The sequence below is a fragment of the Corvus cornix genome, chromosome 3, assembly GCF_000738735.6.
Source record: "Corvus cornix cornix isolate S_Up_H32 chromosome 3, ASM73873v5, whole genome shotgun sequence".
Taxonomy (NCBI): domain Eukaryota; kingdom Metazoa; phylum Chordata; class Aves; order Passeriformes; family Corvidae; genus Corvus; species Corvus cornix.
Genome location: NC_047056.1, coordinates 105,271,493 through 105,291,324, shown reverse-complemented (window position 1 = coordinate 105,291,324; position 19,832 = coordinate 105,271,493). Strand labels below are relative to the sequence as shown.

General features: G+C 44.5%; 1 protein-coding gene across 2 annotated transcripts; it reads right to left on the bottom strand.

The window, feature by feature from the left end:
- Positions 1 to 1,475: 1,475 nt before the first annotated feature.
- Positions 1,476 to 19,241, bottom strand: LOC104685499 (zona pellucida sperm-binding protein 2-like). Of its 2 annotated transcripts, XM_039567899.1 has the most exons (25): positions 19,010 to 19,241; positions 18,726 to 18,898; positions 18,585 to 18,655; positions 18,427 to 18,485; positions 18,198 to 18,290; positions 16,428 to 16,555; positions 14,921 to 15,067; positions 13,713 to 13,784; positions 12,149 to 12,316; positions 11,960 to 12,056; positions 10,895 to 11,112; positions 9,713 to 9,866; positions 8,607 to 8,815; positions 7,281 to 7,398; positions 6,208 to 6,413; positions 5,463 to 5,580; positions 5,212 to 5,378; positions 4,989 to 5,089; positions 4,776 to 4,897; positions 4,613 to 4,663; positions 4,335 to 4,518; positions 4,129 to 4,252; positions 2,927 to 3,023; positions 2,611 to 2,712; positions 1,476 to 2,089 (listed from the first exon to the last, which is right to left on the bottom strand). In XM_039567899.1, the coding sequence occupies exons 3-24, from the start codon at positions 18,611 to 18,613 to the stop codon at positions 2,630 to 2,632; spliced, it is 2,745 nt and encodes a 914-aa protein (XP_039423833.1). In that variant the 5' UTR covers positions 18,614 to 18,655; positions 18,726 to 18,898; positions 19,010 to 19,241; the 3' UTR covers positions 1,476 to 2,089; positions 2,611 to 2,629. The 2 variants fall into 2 exon arrangements, with proteins under 2 accessions (XP_039423833.1, XP_039423832.1); XM_039567898.1 differs by having other exon boundaries at positions 18,585 to 19,241.
- Positions 19,242 to 19,832: the final 591 nt, after the last annotated feature.

Genomic DNA, 19,832 nt, shown 5'->3' with positions numbered 1-19,832 from the left:
TGAGTGCTTTCCAGGCTGGGGACTCCCCACCACGGGGACTCTGGTGTGCCTCTCTCTGTGCATTTAAAATAACTTTCCAGTTCCTTTTCTCCACATTGGCTGAATAATGAAGGCTTGTTCAACTACAGTGGTATGACCAGAGTGGTTCCTGAAAGCTAATTCAAGGAACCACTTAAGCCCATGGGCCTGAAAACAGCAATCTAGGACAGGAGTTAGGTGCTGGAAGTTCCACCTGCAACACCTGAGAAGTAGGAATAATCCCAGGAGAGTGTAGGTGCAGAGCAATACACCCGTGCAATAGCGTGGCTGAACCACACCTTGGGAAAGACCCTCAGATGTGAACAGGGAATGCTTAACTCTAACACACTGTGAGATTCAGTGTCAAAATCATCATCCACACCATGAACAGCAACCAAGGTAGGAGAAAGACACCAAGTATGTGGAATTGCTCTGGCTTGTCTATGGGAAGGTGGAAACCTGAAATGGCTGTTGAAATGGGGAAGCAAGTCTGTCTCCCCTTCTCCATCTCCCTTCCAACATATGTGGAAGAGAAAGGTCTCCTCATCTGTCAGGGTATGGAATGCTGCTGGACCCATTCCTGGTTTTCCAGGGAAAAAGGGGGGAATCTGGGATATCCCACTTGCTGCAGACAAGTTCATCTGAATATACTCTGCAAGGCTGGAAAACAAGTGAACCTTGTGACACCAGACCCGATGCTCACCTGTGTGGCTTGAGAGTGCATGAGAAAAGAAGAGCTAGCATTTAGTCATTATTATTTTCCCTTCATCCCCATTGCTAATTTCTAGAGGATCTCTTTTTAGATTAACAGAAAGTTAACCTAAACTTAGGAGTTTGTTGCTGTTGTTAAAAATAGGGAATATACTCTCCTGGCAAAGGTGTGGGAGCAGTAACTTCCTGGGCTCTGCAGTGTAGGCTGTGGACAGCAGAGTGCACTACTCGTGCAGCAGAGGAAGGCAGCACCCAGGCAGCTGCTGGGGGGTCCTGGGGTCCCAGCACCCTCCCATTCCTTTTTACAGATCTTACTCCTTCATCAGGTACAGCTTTAAGAGGGCATTTATTCAGCAATCATCTCAGGCATGACAGCAGCTTTTGGAAAGCAGGCCACGTGTGTGCACTGACCAGCAGGCCTGGGAAGGCAGGGCCTGCCGGAGCTGGGAAACCCTCTGGAGACTGCACACGAGTGTGCTGTCAACACAAGTGTGCCATCTGCCCCCTCTGCAGTGCTGTTGAACACCCTATATGTGCTGCAGCCACACCTGCAGTTACACTGTAGGCACATCCTGAGAGTGATTACAGGTGGCCGTGTGTCAGGTTTGTACTTGATCTCTAAAATAAAATAATAATAAACAAAAGCTTTCTGTGTGCACAGAAACTAAAAATACCAGGTGTAATTTTCACTCCTACTAGAGCATCCATCTACTCACATTTTGTAGAGTCAGTCTTTTCCATACAGGGGCAGGTGAGAGGAAAATGAGGAACTAACAAGTTTCCAAGAATGTCAGGTTGATGTAATGATACAGACAAAACTCTGCATTAGTGGGAAGAAGCATGTGCCCTTGTGTTGCATGTGGAAGGGATGCTGGCAGCGGTTGCTTGGCTCTTTGAAGCCAGTGTTGGTACACCAGATGGTTGCTGTTGCACATTAGCAAGATGTTCTGTGCTTACATTGCTCTGATGTATTTTTATTTGACTTTTCAGATTTGCACTTTACATTCAGATGGGACAATTGGCAGTCATTTTATGAAATATTACAAGAAGCAGCCATAATCAGGGCTGGAATAATTTTAGTGAGCTGCAAGTCCCATATTTCAGCAGCTGGAAGAAATAAGAAGTGTTATTTCACAGCCTTGGGTCATTTTCTGGTAAGTTTTCTTTTGTAGCCACTTCAGAGAGGCAACAGGTTGCAAGATTTACTGATCCTGTTAGCAGACTCTAGAACTTTCCAGTGCTGTCCCACCATCTGGTCTTTAAACTTCATGCAAATAGTTCTGGTGGTTCCTGGAAGAAGTAGCTCCTGTGTCCAGTGGCACTGTTTGGAAAGCAGCCAGCACAGCAGAGCCTTCAGGTGCTGTTGGAGACACACAGAGGCTGAAGTGAGGAGTGATGCTGGAGCAGACAGCTCAGCAGCTCTGGTTCTCCAAGGGCAGATGAAGCTATAGGATAAACCCTACTGTTTGGAGGATTTGAACCATTCAAAAGCACTTGGAATATGGCAGTGACTTGTGCCTTAGTGTTTGTTTCTAAAATTTTGGATCTGTTTTCTCTCAGACTGGGGGCAGTCCCGTTGAAAACCTGTTGAAATAATACCTGGCTCCAAAACTGCCTGCTATGGCCCAACGCCAACATGCCCTGCTCTGCTGCTGGCATCTGCTCCAGAGCCACGCCACCTGTGTTTGGCTTGGCAGGGAGCTCTCCTTCTTCCCCTCTCATGGGCTCAAGCTGAGACCATGGGACTGCAAACCATGTCCATTCCCTAGTTCTTGTCCCTCAACTTTTATTTTTCAGGTCCTCAAGAACAGGCTCTGCATTGCCTGTGTCACAAAGCATGGTGACCTCTCAGGCTGAGTACACAGGGCCTGGTGTTCTTACCAAATTCAGTTTATGTGTGTCATCTTAGATCTGGAGCAACAATTCGTACTGGTCCAGCAAGTACATAGCCCTGGAGACTGTCAGAACGGTGACCTGGAAAGGCTGAGAACGACACACAGCGTGTTTGTGCAGTTTTTAAAGAATACATGCATGCTGCACGTTAAGTGCTTGTGTATTAAGCATGAACTAAAGGTGACATCAGTGTTCACAGTCCATGCTTGAGGCATTTCAGATGCCAAAGTCAGAGCCCCTAAATCTCTGAGAAACATAAGGTCTGGGGTGCATTGCAATGGCTCTTTTTCTCCTCCACACCTACCCTTCCTCTCCCTGCTTGAGCGGCACTGTCCTCTGCAGGGGCTGCCAGGTTGTGTGTTGGTAGGAGAGCATGCTGCCACTGAACAGTGCACATACACCTGAAAAGAAGAAGAAAAAGTGCCACTTGGTCCACATCAAATCCCAATTTCCAGAGCATTGTTTTATCTTTTGTTGTCCTTTTGCAGAAACTACATCTGATTAGACTTAGGCTTCTCTGAACACTTCCACGTGGCACCTTCTAGCTGAACCTGCCTTGAATTTTAAAGTTGGTGTCAAGGAAGCCCTCAGGCAGTTTGGTAACTGAGAGGCTGAGATAGGAGAAATCACACCTCACGTGCTGCAGTGTATCAAACCTAGACAGAAACTCAATCTGGTGTCTGCTGCAGCTGCACACTTAAGGAAGCAGCACAAGCCACAATTGCATCATGTTCATTTCTAGCAAGTTCAAGAGCTGAGGTGCCTGTGAAAGGCAGAGTAAATAATAATGCAGTTACTTGAGCTGCCCAGGCAGGGTGAACACACCATGGCTGGTATCAGTACATGTCAGGACAGGCAGTTCGCTCAGCTGGTGCACAAGGAGAAAAGTATCCTCAGGTGACTGTCCTAGGTATTTTGCTCTACTTAGTCCTTAGAGGAGAACAGGATCTCAAACTTTAAGACCAAACCCACATCTCTGCTTCTCTGCCCATTGGGCTGACACTCAAGGAGATGGATGAGTGGCTAGGACAGATGGGAGACAACAGAGCTGAACTTCACATGGATATTGGGACATATAAGTTGATTTTTTGCTCTAGACATTTTGAGTTGAAGTGCTATGAATCTGATCCTACACAAAGCCAGAACCACCATATAAAAATTATATTTACATACCAAATTATTTTGTTTACTCCAACCAGTCCAGTCTCAAGTCAATTGGGTGGCAGAGGAGATTTAAGAAGAGAACTAAATTAAAGCTGTGCACCAGTCAGGGTAGTTGAGTTGAATGCTGGCTAGGGTTTAAGTCTGTGAGGTGCCTAAATCAACTATTTTTCAAAGCATAGAGTCATAGAATCTCTCAGGTTAGAAGGGACCCATATGGATCATCAAGTCCAGCATCCTGGTCCTCGCAGAACTGCCTGCAACTTAACCATATAACTAAGAGCATCATCCAGACTTCCAGGATAGGGTCCATGAGAGGGATGTGAGCCCTTCACTCGATCCTACCTGTTCCAGTTGCTGTGCCAGGGTCCTTACTGCCAGCCTTTTAAAGTGAGAAGGGTGTCTCACCCTGGAGCTAACAGGTACCGGGCAGAACTCTGCAGCAAACTCACTGCCACTGATCTCACACCTATTTGAGAGGAAAGACCAACAGATCTAAGCAGAAATTGGGGCTTTGCTGTTGAGTGCATTGGACATTTAATACTACTTGCCCATCTGCAGTGATGTTCCATCTTGGGGTGCTGTTGAAGTCTGGAGATCTGGCCACCCAGCAGTTTTCCAGGTATAACTCGACACTGGGGCTCTCGTCTTTCAGCTCCACCTCAAGAAACACAGGCTCTACAGGTTGTTTGAGTATTGCTATGCTGGGCTCATAGAATTCCGTGAAGGATTCATCTCGAGAAAATGTCAGGGCATTTTGTTGTTGTTTAATTTTATTTAAACTAAAACGTGTTTGGAAATTCTCTGATTTCCATAGAAGGAGATTTACCTTTGGACACTCTTGAAACTACATTCAGAGCTTGTCTTACCCTTCTGTAAGCTGCAGAAAAGGAAATGTTGGTGAGGTTCTTTAGCTGAAAGCAAGGCATGTGTTAACAAGGGAATTTAGGACTGAAAGAGAGGTTTGAAAATGAGGGAAGAGAATTGCACACCTGCAGTATTTGATTGTGGAACCATCGTCCCAGAGCCAAAGGGAGAGGATGTGGCTGGGTCACTGGAGAAGGCACCGAGCACTAGGGTCTCTTTTGCTTGGTAGTAGCACAAGACTGTTAGTCTAGAATAGAAGAAACAGCAATTTTTGTGTTCACATCTGCTTCCCAGCAGCTGGACGAAAGTGAGCAGTGTCAGCGAGCAGCAGCTCCTACCTGTAGTCTGGATCTCTTGTGATTGTTGGTATGCTCTGTCCTGGAAGAGTCTCCTTCTCATAAGAGATTTCATTCTCATAAATGATGTGATCACCTTCAAACTGTGCATATGGGAAGCTCATTATAAATTGGCTCTTCTCAGGAGCTGGGGCAGGGGAACAAACGAGAATGCAGGAGAGGCAGAGACTTCCAGCAGGTGTATCTGCTCTGGCCATGGGCTTACCCTTACTGAAGTGCCACAGGTAGTGACATGGAACTTGAAGAAAGCATGGGCTTCATTATACTCTCTAGGCTTGCAGGAGCTGTCCCTTAGCTTGGTTTTACTCATGTCAATGGCAGGAACGGTCTTCATCTGGGCAGATATCATTATGGTACCGTCTGGGTGGCAAACTGAGAAAGTCAGAGTTGATTATGAGTGAGTATTCAAGGAAGTAATCACACATCTTTTTATTGATTGATCAGTTGATAACTTACTTATAAATACTGATGAATTAAAACTGCAGCTAACAGAGAACATCTGTAAGGTCTCCATAGTTCTCACTTTCCTTAGGGCAACATCAAACCTTGCTTTGATTTTCTGAAAGGACACTTCCTGCAAAGGAGGAGATGGAAGAAATCTCCTGTTACCGTACATCATCCATATATACAAAGTTCTGCTCCTTAGCTTGTGCCACTTGAATGCTAACAAGTCACAAGAGTTAAGTCAGTGTGAAGACTCGAGCCTGATGCAACATGGAGGCAGAAGGTTTCTTGTATGAATTAATCAGTCACTGTCATGGAGATAAATTTTGGCTGATTATTGTAGAATAGTTCAAATGTTTATTACAGCATCAATTTTCCCCTGCCATGCCTTAACATTTCTACAAAAAAGTTCATTTAAAAGAGCTTCTTTCATAAAAGCTGTATTGAAATATTGTTTCTGGCTCAGAGCAGATGGGACATTTTGCCTCATCTTACTAAAACACTGAGGAGTTTGTTTTTGAAGACTTGGTGCATATCGTTTAGAAACAAGTGGGGACTGCAGGTTGCATAATACATGGCATTACCAGAAGGGTCCACGTCCGATGCCTCTTGTCCTACTTGCTCTGGCTTAGTCCTTCCCTCTGGAGGTTTTCCAATATGTGTAACACCACAGCACTACAGACTGTGACTGTAGGACTCTGTGAGAGCAAACAGTCCCATGTGCGTTAAAAAAGGCATTGCTAAACAGCTCCTGTACCTTATAGATGACTCCCCCAGCAAACAGAGGTATTTGCAAGGTCAGGTGTGTGGAGTTGGTAGCTGCAAGATACCCATTGGTGAGGGCAAGGTGCCTGTTCAGGAGCTTGTTACCAAGGTACAGGTCCCAGTACTGGTGCAAGCCAAAAGTGGGCAGGGTTAGATACAGGTTTTCTTCATCACAGCCACCAACTGCTTCTGGTATTTCTGCAGGAAGAAGGTGGGGTGAAGAGTTAGCAATGAAGGAAGGTTTGAGGGTGATATTTGGCCCAGGCAGGGATTTCTGTCACAGGTGAAAAACCCAGCAGCCTGTTATGTATGTGCATGCTGGCATTGTCTGCAGGGCTTGGCTGTGTAGTGGGTATAGCAGCTCACATCTGGTGGGATGGGGAGTCCTCCTGCTTTAGCAGTGGCCTGCCAGCTTGCATCCAGGACTGATCCCTATTTCAGTAGGGCAAGCTGAGCTATGTATGTAAATATATTTTTTGATCAGCCTTCTTTGACCTGAACCAAGAGCTACTTCAAAGATAAAACAGGACAGTGAGGAGACTGTCATGTTTGTGGCATGCAAAAAGCTAAAAAATTTGAGAAAATACCAAACAGACCTCCTGCCCATTTCAGTAACCTGCTAAGTACAGCTCTTTGTAGATGATTTCTCCTTACAGAAATGCTGTCTTTGGAGATCAGAGCAATTTATTTGAGTCAGTTAAATTCTGCCCTGGATGCAGAGGCAAAATTGTGTTTGAGGACAAACTGAAACTTGTAGCAATGTCTGAAAGTTTTGCCAGTAGATGTATGTTCATGTTCTGAGGCATCTTGTTCACTGAGTTTGCAAGCCAACTTCTTTTACACACTTGCTTTATTGCTCTCAGTGTCTCGAGGGCAGACTGTCTTGCCAGTATGCAGAGGAGCTGCCATCAGTAGAGCAGCAACTTGGCTGTTACCAACAATGAGCTGTGGAGGGGTGGGGTTTTCCCCAAAGCTCTCACCCTCACTCTAATGTTCTCACTGAATTCAGTGACAGCCTGATCCATGCTGTTGATGCAAACCAGTTTATGTCAGGGGAAAGCTTACCAATATCAGCAATCACACACTCCACCTCTGCTGAATGATAATAGAGTGTCATCTCTGGACCCACGCTAAGGGTGTAGTTAACCAGGAGGGTGTATTTTGTTTCATTTCTATTCACATACTGAAAGAGAGAGAAGTGTAAGGCTGTAGCAGCTTTCAGAATAGGCAGGCATGTATATGCTGAACAACACTAATTATTCCAACACCCTCCTCTCCCCTGCAAATAGCTCAGTCTCCAAAAGCATCGCTTCAGCTGGCCTAAAACTATTCAGAAATCTGGCCTGGATTCAACAGCTCTTTCAGCCAAGCATAAATGTGGAGAATGTTTTGCCTTTTCAGAAAATAAAGACAAGTGAACATAGTGGTGGTTCCTCTGTAGCCCAGTGGTGAAAGAGCTCGTAGAGGGAGATCCAGGTCTAAATCCTTACTCTTCTTTACTCAGTGTGGGCTGAACCCAGGACAGTAAGTAATCGGTTGAATGGAAGGTATGAGGAGATGCTGTGAGAGATCCCTCTCAATATCCTCTTTGACTTCACTGAAAGTGCTCCCAAAGCAAAACCTGGTGTTCAACCTGAAAGAAATACTTCTGAATTTTTTTTGCTTGCTTTGATCCTTAATGCCATTTGCCTGTGGTTTGACTGCAGCCTGAAAACTATTTGCACAAACCCTGTGCGTTCACAATGTTATTCCATGTAACAGCATCACAGCTCTGTGTGGTTTGGTTGAAAGAGTGGTAGAGGACTTGCAGTTATACATCCTCCCACTGAAATGAGAGGCTGAAACCCCTCTGTGAGTATATACTTTTTACAAATATTTAGATTACAAATGGTCTGAAGCTTAACAAAATTACATTTAGAGTACCCTGACCCTGCCTGTAACATGCTTGCACGGGGCATGGCCTGTGCCAGCAGTCAAATGGCTCTGCACAAACAGTGGGTTCAGGAGTTACTGGATTTTGGAAACTGGTGTTTGCCAGCATTGCAATAATTGATTTATTTTTCCTAGACACTCCTGTTTCAAGGGGCAGTGTCTAACACAGATTTGGCAAACCTCTTCCTGTTGGGTGTGCACTCGGACATTAGTCATGCTGACAGGCACTTAAGAAAGTAACATTTCATCCTATCTAATTACACTTGATACTGATCTCCTAGACATCTATGGAGAGCAAGGGGGGGGCAAAAGCTTCTAATCTTAACTCAGATGAGCTCAGACTCATTGACACCTTTATGATCAAGGAACTGTTGTTGGTTAATAAAAGCTGGACCATGTTCTGCAAAGGGACTGCCCACTTCCTCCACTCTGCTGCTGAAGTGACCTGCTGTATCCTACCTCTTTTAGAACATATGGATCATCAAAAGAGACTTCCAGGATAAATTCTTTTGTTCCATTAGAAAAGGGAGTTTCATAAATGCTGAAGCCGTGGTGTTGTGCTTCCCTCAGGGTAAATGGCACATTTCCTATTGCGATTGCCACCAGAGAGACATCAGGAAGAAAGTGTCCAAATGCAACATTAAATAGCCGTTCCTCTGGCACAGTATCTGCAGGGAGAGAACATCAAATTACTGCTGATGTGGATCGAATAACGAAGACAGTTAGGGTGGCCTCCCATTCAAATTCCAGGAAACTTAGCCAGCAGCCATCTCTTTAATGGCTCTGATTAATGAGTGTTTGTGTTCTAGTCAGATCTGAAATACTCTGAGCACATGAGAATTGCTTCAAGCTGCAGGGGATTAACAACAAATACATACAACTTTATAGGAAGTGGGTTCAGTGACTTTCTAGACGTGCACTATGATGTGAAATACCTTTGCTATAAAGAAATCTAGAATCTAGTTCAGCCACATAAAATATGAAAAAAAATCATAATGTATGATAAGAGGCTCCTTTTTCTTTCTATATCACTTATCCAGAAAGCTCCAAATATGTTTAGTGCCTTAATGCATTGGAAAATATAATTTAAAAACCATGACTGCAGCACTGGGTGGCACAATGATTTCAGTACGCTCCCAAGGTGTCAAATGCAGGCAGTTTGGGGGAGAAAATACCATCAAAGAATGCTGTCCTCAGATAGTTCTTCTTCCCAGTGTGATAACTGCACATCACAACATCTTTATTCTAGGGTCCCAGCGGCTACTGGAAAAATCCGGGTGTTAACATTAAAGGAATGTTTACATTTTTATCAGCAACTTGTAAGTTAAGGCTAAAGGGTTTTTATTGGTGGTTTGTTTTGTTTATATGTTTGTTCATTGTTTTCTTGTGTGTATTTTCTGTTTTGTTTTGTTTTGTAATATGATACTTGAATCTTGACTTTGCCTAGCAAATTGGAAGTGGGAGTTGAGGACATTCTGGTGAATGTAGATTTGTGGCACAGGTCAGGTGGAGCTATGTATAGCACAGCAAAAGGTTGGTAAAAGTCAGTGAGAGGAATGACTTACTGTTGATAACAGTTGGTATTTGTGGCATGAAAGGTGTGGTGATGGATTTGATGACCGTATACTTCGTGGTCTGCCAACCTGCATCTGTCCACGTGTGCTCCAGACACAGGTCAATACTGTAAAAGACTCCATATACACCACCAGATATGGAGCTCTAGGAGGTAAAAAGTGTGATTAAGTCTTAATTCTCAGTAGCTTAATAAAGAGATGACTGAAAATGGTTACAGTTCTTACACTAGAAAGAGAAAATGGTATTCTAGTATAGCTTGGAATGGATTTTGCTAAGGGAGCTTGTTTGGTAGTTTGGCCCATTTGTCTGGTCCATGTGTGGCTCAGATACTGCTGAGATCCTTAATAATGAAGTACCAGGTTTTCAAGGGTGTCCTCATTAAGTGTAGCATGTCACCACATTTGTGGGTTTTTTTACAATCCGTGGATTACCAGTCATGTCTTTTGTTCTGTCTGATACACAAAAAGGGAACTCCTGAAGGAGATAAGTCAAAATCACACCAATGTAATTTTGAAGAAATATTGCCAACTCCTTTCTAGATATTCAAGGTCAAGCTGGTTGGACTTTTGAGCAAAATGATCTATTGAAAGATGCCCATGGCAGGGGAGTCTGGAGTAGATGATCTTTAAAGGTGCCTTTCAGCCCAAACTATTCTATTCTGTTCTACTGAACATTTTTTTTTGACATTACCTCTCTATCTGTAAATTATATATTGATGAGGAACAAACTATATTCAAAGCAGGTGACTGCACACCAACCACATGCAGGGAACCTGTCCCATGCTAAATCATGCTGTCTTTCTATGTCTGGAAATTGGCAGGGAAATTACTCCTGGAGCCAGGCCAGAATTAACCAGGACTAGTTTCATTATTTAACAACATAGACAATTGAATTCCAGTTTCCAGGAATACTTTTGCCCTTGATTTATTAGTATGTCTTATAGATTACTAACAAAAGGCCGTCTCTTGCTTCTATCATGATTTGTCATCATAAATTCTTAGTTTCTGAGTAGGTACTTTGAAAACACAGGGAAGTGGCATCTAGTTCTTCAAATATTTATTGTATCTACAAATTTTAAGCAGTAATCAATCACTTTTTGAAATTATCATGATTTGGAAACATCTGTAGAATCAGCCCTCAAATGTATTTGTGTGTGATAGGTTCGTACTAACCTCTAGCTTGCCTCCTTCTGCTCCAATAGGGATGGTTATTCTGATATGTGTCTCGTTGTGCTCCAGTGAGTAGTTCGTCTCCTCTGGATTTACTATGACTTGATCATCCACTCCCATTACAATGCTTTTAGACAGAAAGGTGGATTCCTGAACCACTAGTGTGGGGATAACTCTTGGCACAGTCCACGTTAGCGTAGTATCGGTGAAGCTGATGCCATCTGTGGAGTTAGATAGACAGTCCCAGAGGAGGAGTTACCAGTCAGTCATGTCTCTGCCTTTCCCTGATTCCCCTCACCAGGCTATCTCTACAGCTTTCACTGATGCAACACCTTGTAGGACATCAGTCAAATGATGGCTATTTTGTCACAGAGACCCTGGCACTCAAAGCAGACCTGAATCACCAGTTTCAGGTGAATCATTAATTTATTCAGAAGAACTGGCAGCCATACTCCAGATACCTGCTCTGTTGTCCTTCTGGTCCCAGGGATTACTGGAAAGAAGAATAGGGCACAGAGCAACCTGTTTGGACCTTCTTGAAATACTGGCTTCAAGGTCACGACAACTTAAAACCTTGTGCTTCCTCATCACTTGTTCACATTAATACCCTTCTGTGAGAGCCAGGTGCAGCCACCACTTCTCTGCAAAAAGCCAGGCTAGTCCTGCCTCTCCAAAGAAAAGGACTAGGTGAGTCACAAGGATGCAGAGCTGCATGCCTTGCGTAGACTTGTATGAAAGAGGAAAGCCAAGGCTGTGGGATTTTAGTCCAGGGGAGGCTGCCTTGCTCTTCTGTAGCAGTTTTCCTTGTTTCCAGTTCCCTGCATCTAATGGGGGGGTTTTGAGAAACCAGAGAAGGCATGACACTGCACTGGGAACACAAGTAATGTAGTGTCACAGCAGGGACCGTGTTTATCCGGGACCAAAGCCACAGACTCTTAGCTCATGTTGCTCTGAGGGAAGCTTGTAAACCTCTTCTCTTAGAGAGAATAGGAGGACTGTGTTTTCTACTAACTCCTTAGGTGGTTATTTTTATCCTTAGGTGGTGTTGAAGAAGGAAGAGATCCTTACCAACAGGACAGGAGACAGTTGTGTCAATCAGCAAGAGCAGCCATCGCTGCCTGTACATGGAAGTGGAAGTGACCATGTTCATATTTACACCACTGACCTGTTTGAGCCCAGACAGAAAAAGAGAGCTGATGTTCTGGAGGGGCAGTGGGAACAGCAGAGCTTTGTTTCTGGCTGGGATCAACAACTCACCACGCTGACATCAGACTCGTTGCTGTGGTAAGGCGCTCGCAGGTACACTCGGGACAGGGTGTTATTGAAGCTGTAGCCCAGTTTTACTGCATCACTTACTGTTATTCTCTTTCTCCCTGATGGAGAAACAAACACCAGTTGCCATTGCTGGTATGCAACATTTTGAGTCTGCAAGAGAAAGGTGAGCTACATCAGTTCTAGGTCTACCAATGACTCTTAGAAAGCTATGATATTGTAGCACCTATTTTCCTGTTAGAAATGAGAGTAACTGGAATGATACTGGACACTACTAGTTCATCTCAGGCAAGAAATACCCTTGAGATATATATATATATATATATGTATATGTATGTATATGTATATATATATGTATGTGTAAAGATAAGGAATTCTAGAGCTCTTTAAGGCATCTTTAGAGATAGTCTTCTAGCAGCCCTGGAAGAAATGTAGACAGGTGGCCTTGAACAAATGCACTGTGGACAAAATACCTGTTCTGTTAAGAAACTGATTGTCTTCATGTCTGTTGATTGCTGGAGCAGCCCAGAGGCCAAATGACAGACTACCTTTTATAGTGTGTAGCCATACTGTGTCAAAAGATGAGAGCAATGACTGTACTGGCCTTGAACAGAGTCCCCTGAAACGATGGCCATATGGGAGCACAGTCAAAAGGAAAATAGGCATAAGGAGCAAGTAAGACATGAAAAAAATGGGACAAGCATATATATTTCACAGAATCACAGAATGGTTAAAGCTGGAAGGAACCACTGGAGGCCATCTAGTCCAACCTCCCTGATTGAGCAGGGTCCCCATGAGCATGTTACTCAGGATTGTGTCCAGGCAGCTTTTGAATATCTTCAGAGGAGACTCCACACCTTCTCTGGGCGATCTGTTCAATTCTTCCTCATGTTCAGGTGGAACTTCCAGTGGATCAGTTTCTGTCTGCTGTCTCTTGTCCTACTGCTGGGCACCACTGAGGAGAACCTGGCTTCATCCTCTTGACACCCCTCCTTCAGATGCTTGTGTACATTGGTAAGATCCTCTCCTAGTCTTCCCCAGACTAAACAGGCCCAACTCCCTCAGCTTTTCCTCATAAGAGAGATGCTCCAGTCACCATTTCCCACTCATTCTTTCCAGCCTCAAATATTTTTCATCTCAGTGACTCCTGAGCTGTCTGTAGCTTCTTTGTATTTTGTATGTCTTATTGGGCTTACTCTCTTCAGTCAACTTTTCCAGACTCTCCTTGGGATCAAGTAAGATTTTAGCAGCCATAACATCTTTTGGTGATGAGTTTGACAGTTTCACTACCCATTGTGTGAAGAACCACCTACCTTTGTTTGTCTTGAACTCAGTTTCTACTAATGGAACAAGCATATGACTCTGTTCTCCCACCTAAATGTCTTTTTGCAGTCTAGAGGTCTAAAAATACTTGAGAGGTTTTCAGTACTTGATGGCAAATTTGTCATCTCCGTTTTTTTTCAGAGCTGGAGCTATGCCCCAAGAATGACTCATAAGAGTAGAGAGAAGAGGCAGGCTAGGAACTGTTAGGAAAGACTCCCCTTCATACCTCTGGCAGTGCTGACATCCATGCTACGGTGTAGTCATTTGAAACAGCCGGGACATCAGTCTTCACTGACACCTGGGGACACAGGAGATTCTTTGGGAGCAATGGGAGCAAAGAGATCGTCAGTATTATTACAGGCATGGGGAGCAGTGTCTGTCAGGATTTAGCAGTTTGCATTCCCTGGAGGTAATTAATGTTTCCATGGAGGTTCTTGATGGCAGTAATTTATGTGGCCTTAAAATGAAAGTTAAAACCATGGCATTTATAGTGGTGGGAATACTTTGTGTATAACCAGGTAAACCTAAAGTCCTGCTTCATATCTGGTAAGCTGTAAACTAGATTCTGCTCCGGAGACTTTCAGGGACATCTGGGTCTCTCCAGTGGAGATACTGGAAAGCAGGTTATTGGCACTAACAGGACTGGTTCCCTCTTCCCATGCAGGCTGAACACCTGAAAATGCAGGATCCCTAAGTACCTAAGGTAGGTGCCGTGGTGTAAATCTTGCCCACATGTGCTGCAGAGTGAGGCAAGGACAGAGGACATAGTCAGAGGACACCGAGTTTGGAGTGAATGTTTGCCTCAGACATCTGTACCATGGTTTAAGTGTGTTACAACACCCAGACGTGACTGCACAGCCTCGAGTTCTAACAGGAGAAGTATGTTTTCTTTGTCCTGCTTCTTGTAGGCGTGCACAGCAAGCAATGAAGTTTGGTTTGTTCACTGCCTCATTTCTACACTGGTGTGTAGGTGATGGCAGCAGGCTGGACCTGTACCACTTGGCAGGAGGCAGGTCCTGTCTCACAGTCATGTCCTGTGAGTTGTGTGATGCAGCAAAGATGCAGCTCTTCAAACTCTAGGTTTTATTATGTCAGGTATGAAGATGACATTCTCACAGATGCTGCAGGACTTTATGACAAAAAGGTACTCTCATGAGCTTAAGAGCTTGGCCTTAAGCCTCTCTGTTGATTTGCTTGCAGAGTCTTGCCTTACTTCATCTGTACAGTTAACCAAGTTTCACTGCATCCAAAATATCTATGGCATGTAAATGTGTTACTAATCAGATCTGCAGTTACACACTCTGCTAAATATCAGCAAGTTGCTTTTATGCCTGGTACATGGGGTACAATCAACTTCTGAAAGGAATTTGGGGAGGTTGTTGTGCCTGGCAGGGAGCTTGGATGTAGCCTCAGCTTTAGTGGGAAAGTTTTTACCTCCATATAATTTTCTTCGCACACAATTTCTCTTGAAGCCCAGGAAGTGTAGGAGCAGTACATAGGGTAGGTGTAGGTGACAGCTGCCCTCATGCTTGAAAATGAGGAGACCTTGATGTTCACAGTCAGTGAAAACAGCTCATCTGCCTGGGAAGAAAAACAGGCAATTCAGCAGATGGTGTGGAAGGTTCCAGGAGTGGCTGCATGGGACCATCCAGCCCAGTGTCCTGTTTCTGACAGTTTTATAATGATGAGAACAGGTTGAGAGTTGTAGTGACAGGTCCTCCAACAAACCACTCTGTCTTAAATGGTTTATGTGCAGGGTCTTTTGGAGCCAAGGGCACTGCCTCAGCACTCACAGCCTTTGCCTCAGACCCCATCTCAGCACTATTTTTGCCACGCTATAAAGGAACAGCTGGTCAAGGGAAGATCTGACCTACCTTACTATGAGGATCATGTCTCTCCCATTTGTGACTCTGTGTGTCTCCACATGGAGAGAAAGTACTGGAACTTTTGTTTTGGTGTAAGTAGTTCAGATCCATCCTACAAATGCTGTTTAGTGTCTAACACTAGACTAACTCCGGTAAAAAATCCTTTTGGTTCTTCAGCTCCCCAGGAGCCACACACAAAGCCATGGACTGTCCTTCTATCTGACATATATGTGTATTTTTCTACAGAAGAAGGCAAAACCTTTACAGAGAAATTTCCAGCCTGGAAATCCAAGTCATTGCACAGGACACTGTACACCCCCATTCTTGTTAGCTAACCTCTGCCTATAAAGTTTTACCGTATTTTTTCTGTGGGGCTTCCAGGACCAAGCAGACTAAACATGGACAAGCAATGAAGTTTCTGCTCTGATTTTTTCTGGTTTTGAGTACATTTCATCTCAACTAACATTTAGAAATTGGAAATCCAGGCTACACTTTTACATGTATTTTTGGAAGGGGTGAATCACCTTCCGGAGATGCCTGCTTCTCTCCACTGACTATTGTGGAAGAGCAAACAACTAGTTTAGACTAGACATTATCTTTTAGATGGCTAAAGTTACGTGAGGCAAATCTGGGTCTAATAGACATGTGTGATCTACGTTCCTAGGCATGTGTTAACAGGCATATTACCATACAAATTAAGCCAGGAAATGATCTGCCAGAATCACACTGCAAACATTGCTTTTTCAAGCAGATGCCTACTTCTTTCCAGAGAGGCTTTCAAGAAACTCTCTGGCAAATCAGCAGCTACAAGGATATGCTTGAGAACTGGCAGCTACTCAGCAGCATTAGGATAAGTGTCATTCCATGGAGAGAGGAAATCCCATGTCAGTCACACTGAACAAACCTCAGAGCAGAGAGCCATTACCTATTCATTTCTACACTACGCTACCAACACTAGTTCCTTGAGTTGAGTATTCTCAAAACATGCCATTAGAATGCCATATACTATCTCAGTCTTGTATTTCTGGAGAAGATGTACTGCCTGAGCTGTTTCCAACCCCGTGTCTGGGCCTTACCTCGTTGGCCACGTGACAGCCGAGCACTGAAGCGCGGAAGACGGGATTGCCCCACACGTCTTCTGACAGGACATAGCCACAGCGAGATGCTAGGTCCTCATCCAGCAGAACAGGGCCAGAATAAGGATCTACAGAAAAAGGGAAAGATATGTGGGGGTGTAAAGCTCAAGGCAAGTCCTGGGGCAGAGTGGTGCTGAGGCCCTCTCACACAGCTCTTCTCCATGTGGGCTGGGTGCTCTCCAGCGACATGTGCTGTTAAGGAGCTGGTGACACTGTGCTGGCATGTGTAGGAGTGCATGAGACAATCTGGCATGACTCAAGCTCCCACACATAATGTGCACTTCAGTGCCTGTTTCCTTGCATCCAGAAACTTGTGCCATTGCCACTTTGAAGTGCTGTTATGGAGAGTTTCTCTGAAGTGTCACCTACATTTCTCCCTCCCTGATTTTTTTCTCTAGAAAAGAGTTATGGGCTATTAAGCCCATCAGTTTCTAAAAATCATCAAGTTGTGATAATCTGCTGCTCACTCTGCTCAAAGGATGTGGTCACAGACCTGTTTTGGGTGGGCACTTCCACATATTGATCAGGTTTGCTGCTCCTCTCTGCGGGCTGTGAAGCCTATGGAGGTGCCAAGTAAGAGGCATGATGGGCTGGCTGTGCTCAGCTCTTGATGATGGTAAGTTAATAACATCATATTTTGTTAATTATCTGCCCTCTGATTAAGGAACTATTTTAGTCTTGGGTAAGACACAAGAATCTGTACAAATAGATAGGGTTTAACTAGCTGCCACTGCAATTTCTAGATTTGTCTGTCATGTCTGTATGTCAGACAGTTCTAGAACTGCTGTTTCAGTATATGTATGGCTGCAGCCAGGATAGGCTCAGAAGATAAGTGGGAACGATTTTGGAAGAAGAAGGAAAAGCTTTTATGAGACCAACTGATAGAGCTGGAAGAAACAAACAGCATTTTGTGCCTGAAGGCTGGTCTGTTTTTTCCAGCAGTATCGGTTACTCTCATAAATGCTATCCCTTCTGCCCACACCCTTTCCGTACTTGATTTTTTCAGTTCTGCCTCCAAATAAAATGAAAAAAACCATAACCCAGAAAAAAAGTGCACTGATCTCAAGAGAAATTAATTAGATTTGGGGTGAAATCACATTCTTTTTACAATCTCATGTGAACATTTTCTGGTTTTCATTTTGGTTCCGAAGATTTTTGTTTTCCTCACAAAATGGAACCCCTTTGTCCAATCTGAATTACGGTATTTAAATGCCATTGTGGTGTTAAATAAAAAGGAAATTTAAAAAACCTCCAAAGTCCTTTGACTGCTGCAGCACTCACTCAGCACTCACTGAGAGTGTGTTTTCTGGGTATTACCCAGCCTACACTGCTGTTGTCATTATGCTGTTCAGGACACATCCAATCTGCAATGTCGCCTTTGTTTTCCTTGCTAGACACGTGTAAGGGCTCAGCAGAGGAAAGAATGAAAGGCAAACATCAACCCTCCCTCCTCAGACCATCCTTTCTCCTCTCCCAGCACTGTAGTTGCATGGGGCATGTGGCTATAGTCACCAGCTTTACTCCTCTGTAAGGTAGTGGCCAAACTGAGGTGGGAGAGGCTGGCTCATGGTGACAAGGATGTCCTGCAGGTTCCTTGGGGTAAGTTACCAATTATCAATAGATGGCAGCAGCATCCAGATCACAGACTCTGTGATCACTTAGGTGATTCCCCAGCCTTCATGTTATTCGAGGCTGCCACTTGTAACTCACCATAAATTTCCAGCTGGAAGAACTTTCCCTGGAGCAAGAGTTTATTCAGTTTCATCCAAAAAATTCTGGAGCGGCAGCTGCTCTCTACAAAACCTGGTAGGAGCACATACAGAGCTTTTGAGTCAGTGGGACTGGAGGGCAGAGAAGAGACACATTGTGTTATGAGCAAAATAACCGAGTTGTCATCCCTGCCTCTCTCCCCACTCTGCTTTTATCGTGTTTCACCAACCTGGGGGAGCCATCCGCCTCCCTTGTCCCAGCCAGAACAGCAAGAAAAACAGCCAGATCCTGCAGTATAAGCACATGAACTAATAATAGGGAGAACAGAGAGAAAAAATAAAAGATCAAAATGGAAAATTAAGGAGGTGGAAACCAAAGCATTGTTACCTGCACAGCAAGTGACCCACAGCCTCCATCCGTCCCCAGAGACCTGTGCATGGGCAGCAAAGTCCTCCTCCCTGTGAAGTAAAGCAGACCCAGGTGTGCAGATGGAACTTGCTCAGACCCAGGAGGAGGAGTACAGGTTACCTTTTACAGATTGTGCTGTCTTCTCCAAACCTTGTGTGTGGACCAGGAGAGGCCAGTGGCTTCTGTTGTGGAAGGACACCTGGGCGGAATCCTGCAGTGCCCTCCAAGGTTATCAGAGCTCGCTCGCAGCAGTGGGAGGCAGTTCCCTTTCTCTGGGAGGGCACAGCACCCTCCTGCCAGATATTTGCAAGGTCAGAGGCTGCTGCTGAGCCTAATTGTAATGAGTACAGCAGAGGGTGCTTGGTGCTTTCCATCAACCCCTGGGAAGTACCCTCATTCCTTACCCAGTTGGGTAGCTCTGGCTTCAGGTCCTTAGAACACATGAAACATTTCCCCAGAGGTATTTTAATTGGGTCTACACAGGAAATACATTTTTGTTTCTGTGAAATGTCCCAGTGACCCAGCCATGCCAGAGATAACAGCAGTACTTTGGCAGCTGCACGTTTTACTTTTGTGGATCCAGTTAGGTTGCCCTTTGATTTATTTGATTATCAGAGAGTGTTTTGCTGAAAACATCTTGTTTTCAGAAGTGCTGCGATATCTCTGTGTCAGTCAGACCATGTGCAGGTCTGTAAATGGCCAAGCATATTTCCTGGGAAAGTCTTTGCTCCTGACAGGAGTTGTTTCTCTGGGACTGCAAGTGACCCAGGAAAGAAAGGCTGAGAGGTTTGGTGAGGTAAAAATACAGCTTGTGTGGCATGGATGAGCCACGGCCCGGTAAGGAGTACAGGAGACTTAGGTTGACATTTTAGCCATTTCAACTCAGGGGTCAATTTCCTTTTTGTCCCCATTTTGGGCCATTGCCCAAACGTTCTTGCCTTACTTTCATTCACAGGCATGAGCAGAGCTGTGCTGTAGAACTGAGATTGCATTTGCAGCTCACTTCACACCATTGTAGGATAAACAAAAGCCAGCAGACACATGCCCTCCCAGGACACAGTGCAATCAGTGTGATTTCTTCCCCTCTCAGAGGACCTGTGTAGTAACAGCAGACCCCCTACCACTGCCCGGCCAGACATGCTCACTTTGCACAGCAGGGAACAGTGGCACACATTGTGTGAGTGCTCTGGAGCGAAGCCCCGGGGCTTTAGCAATCTCCTAATTAAT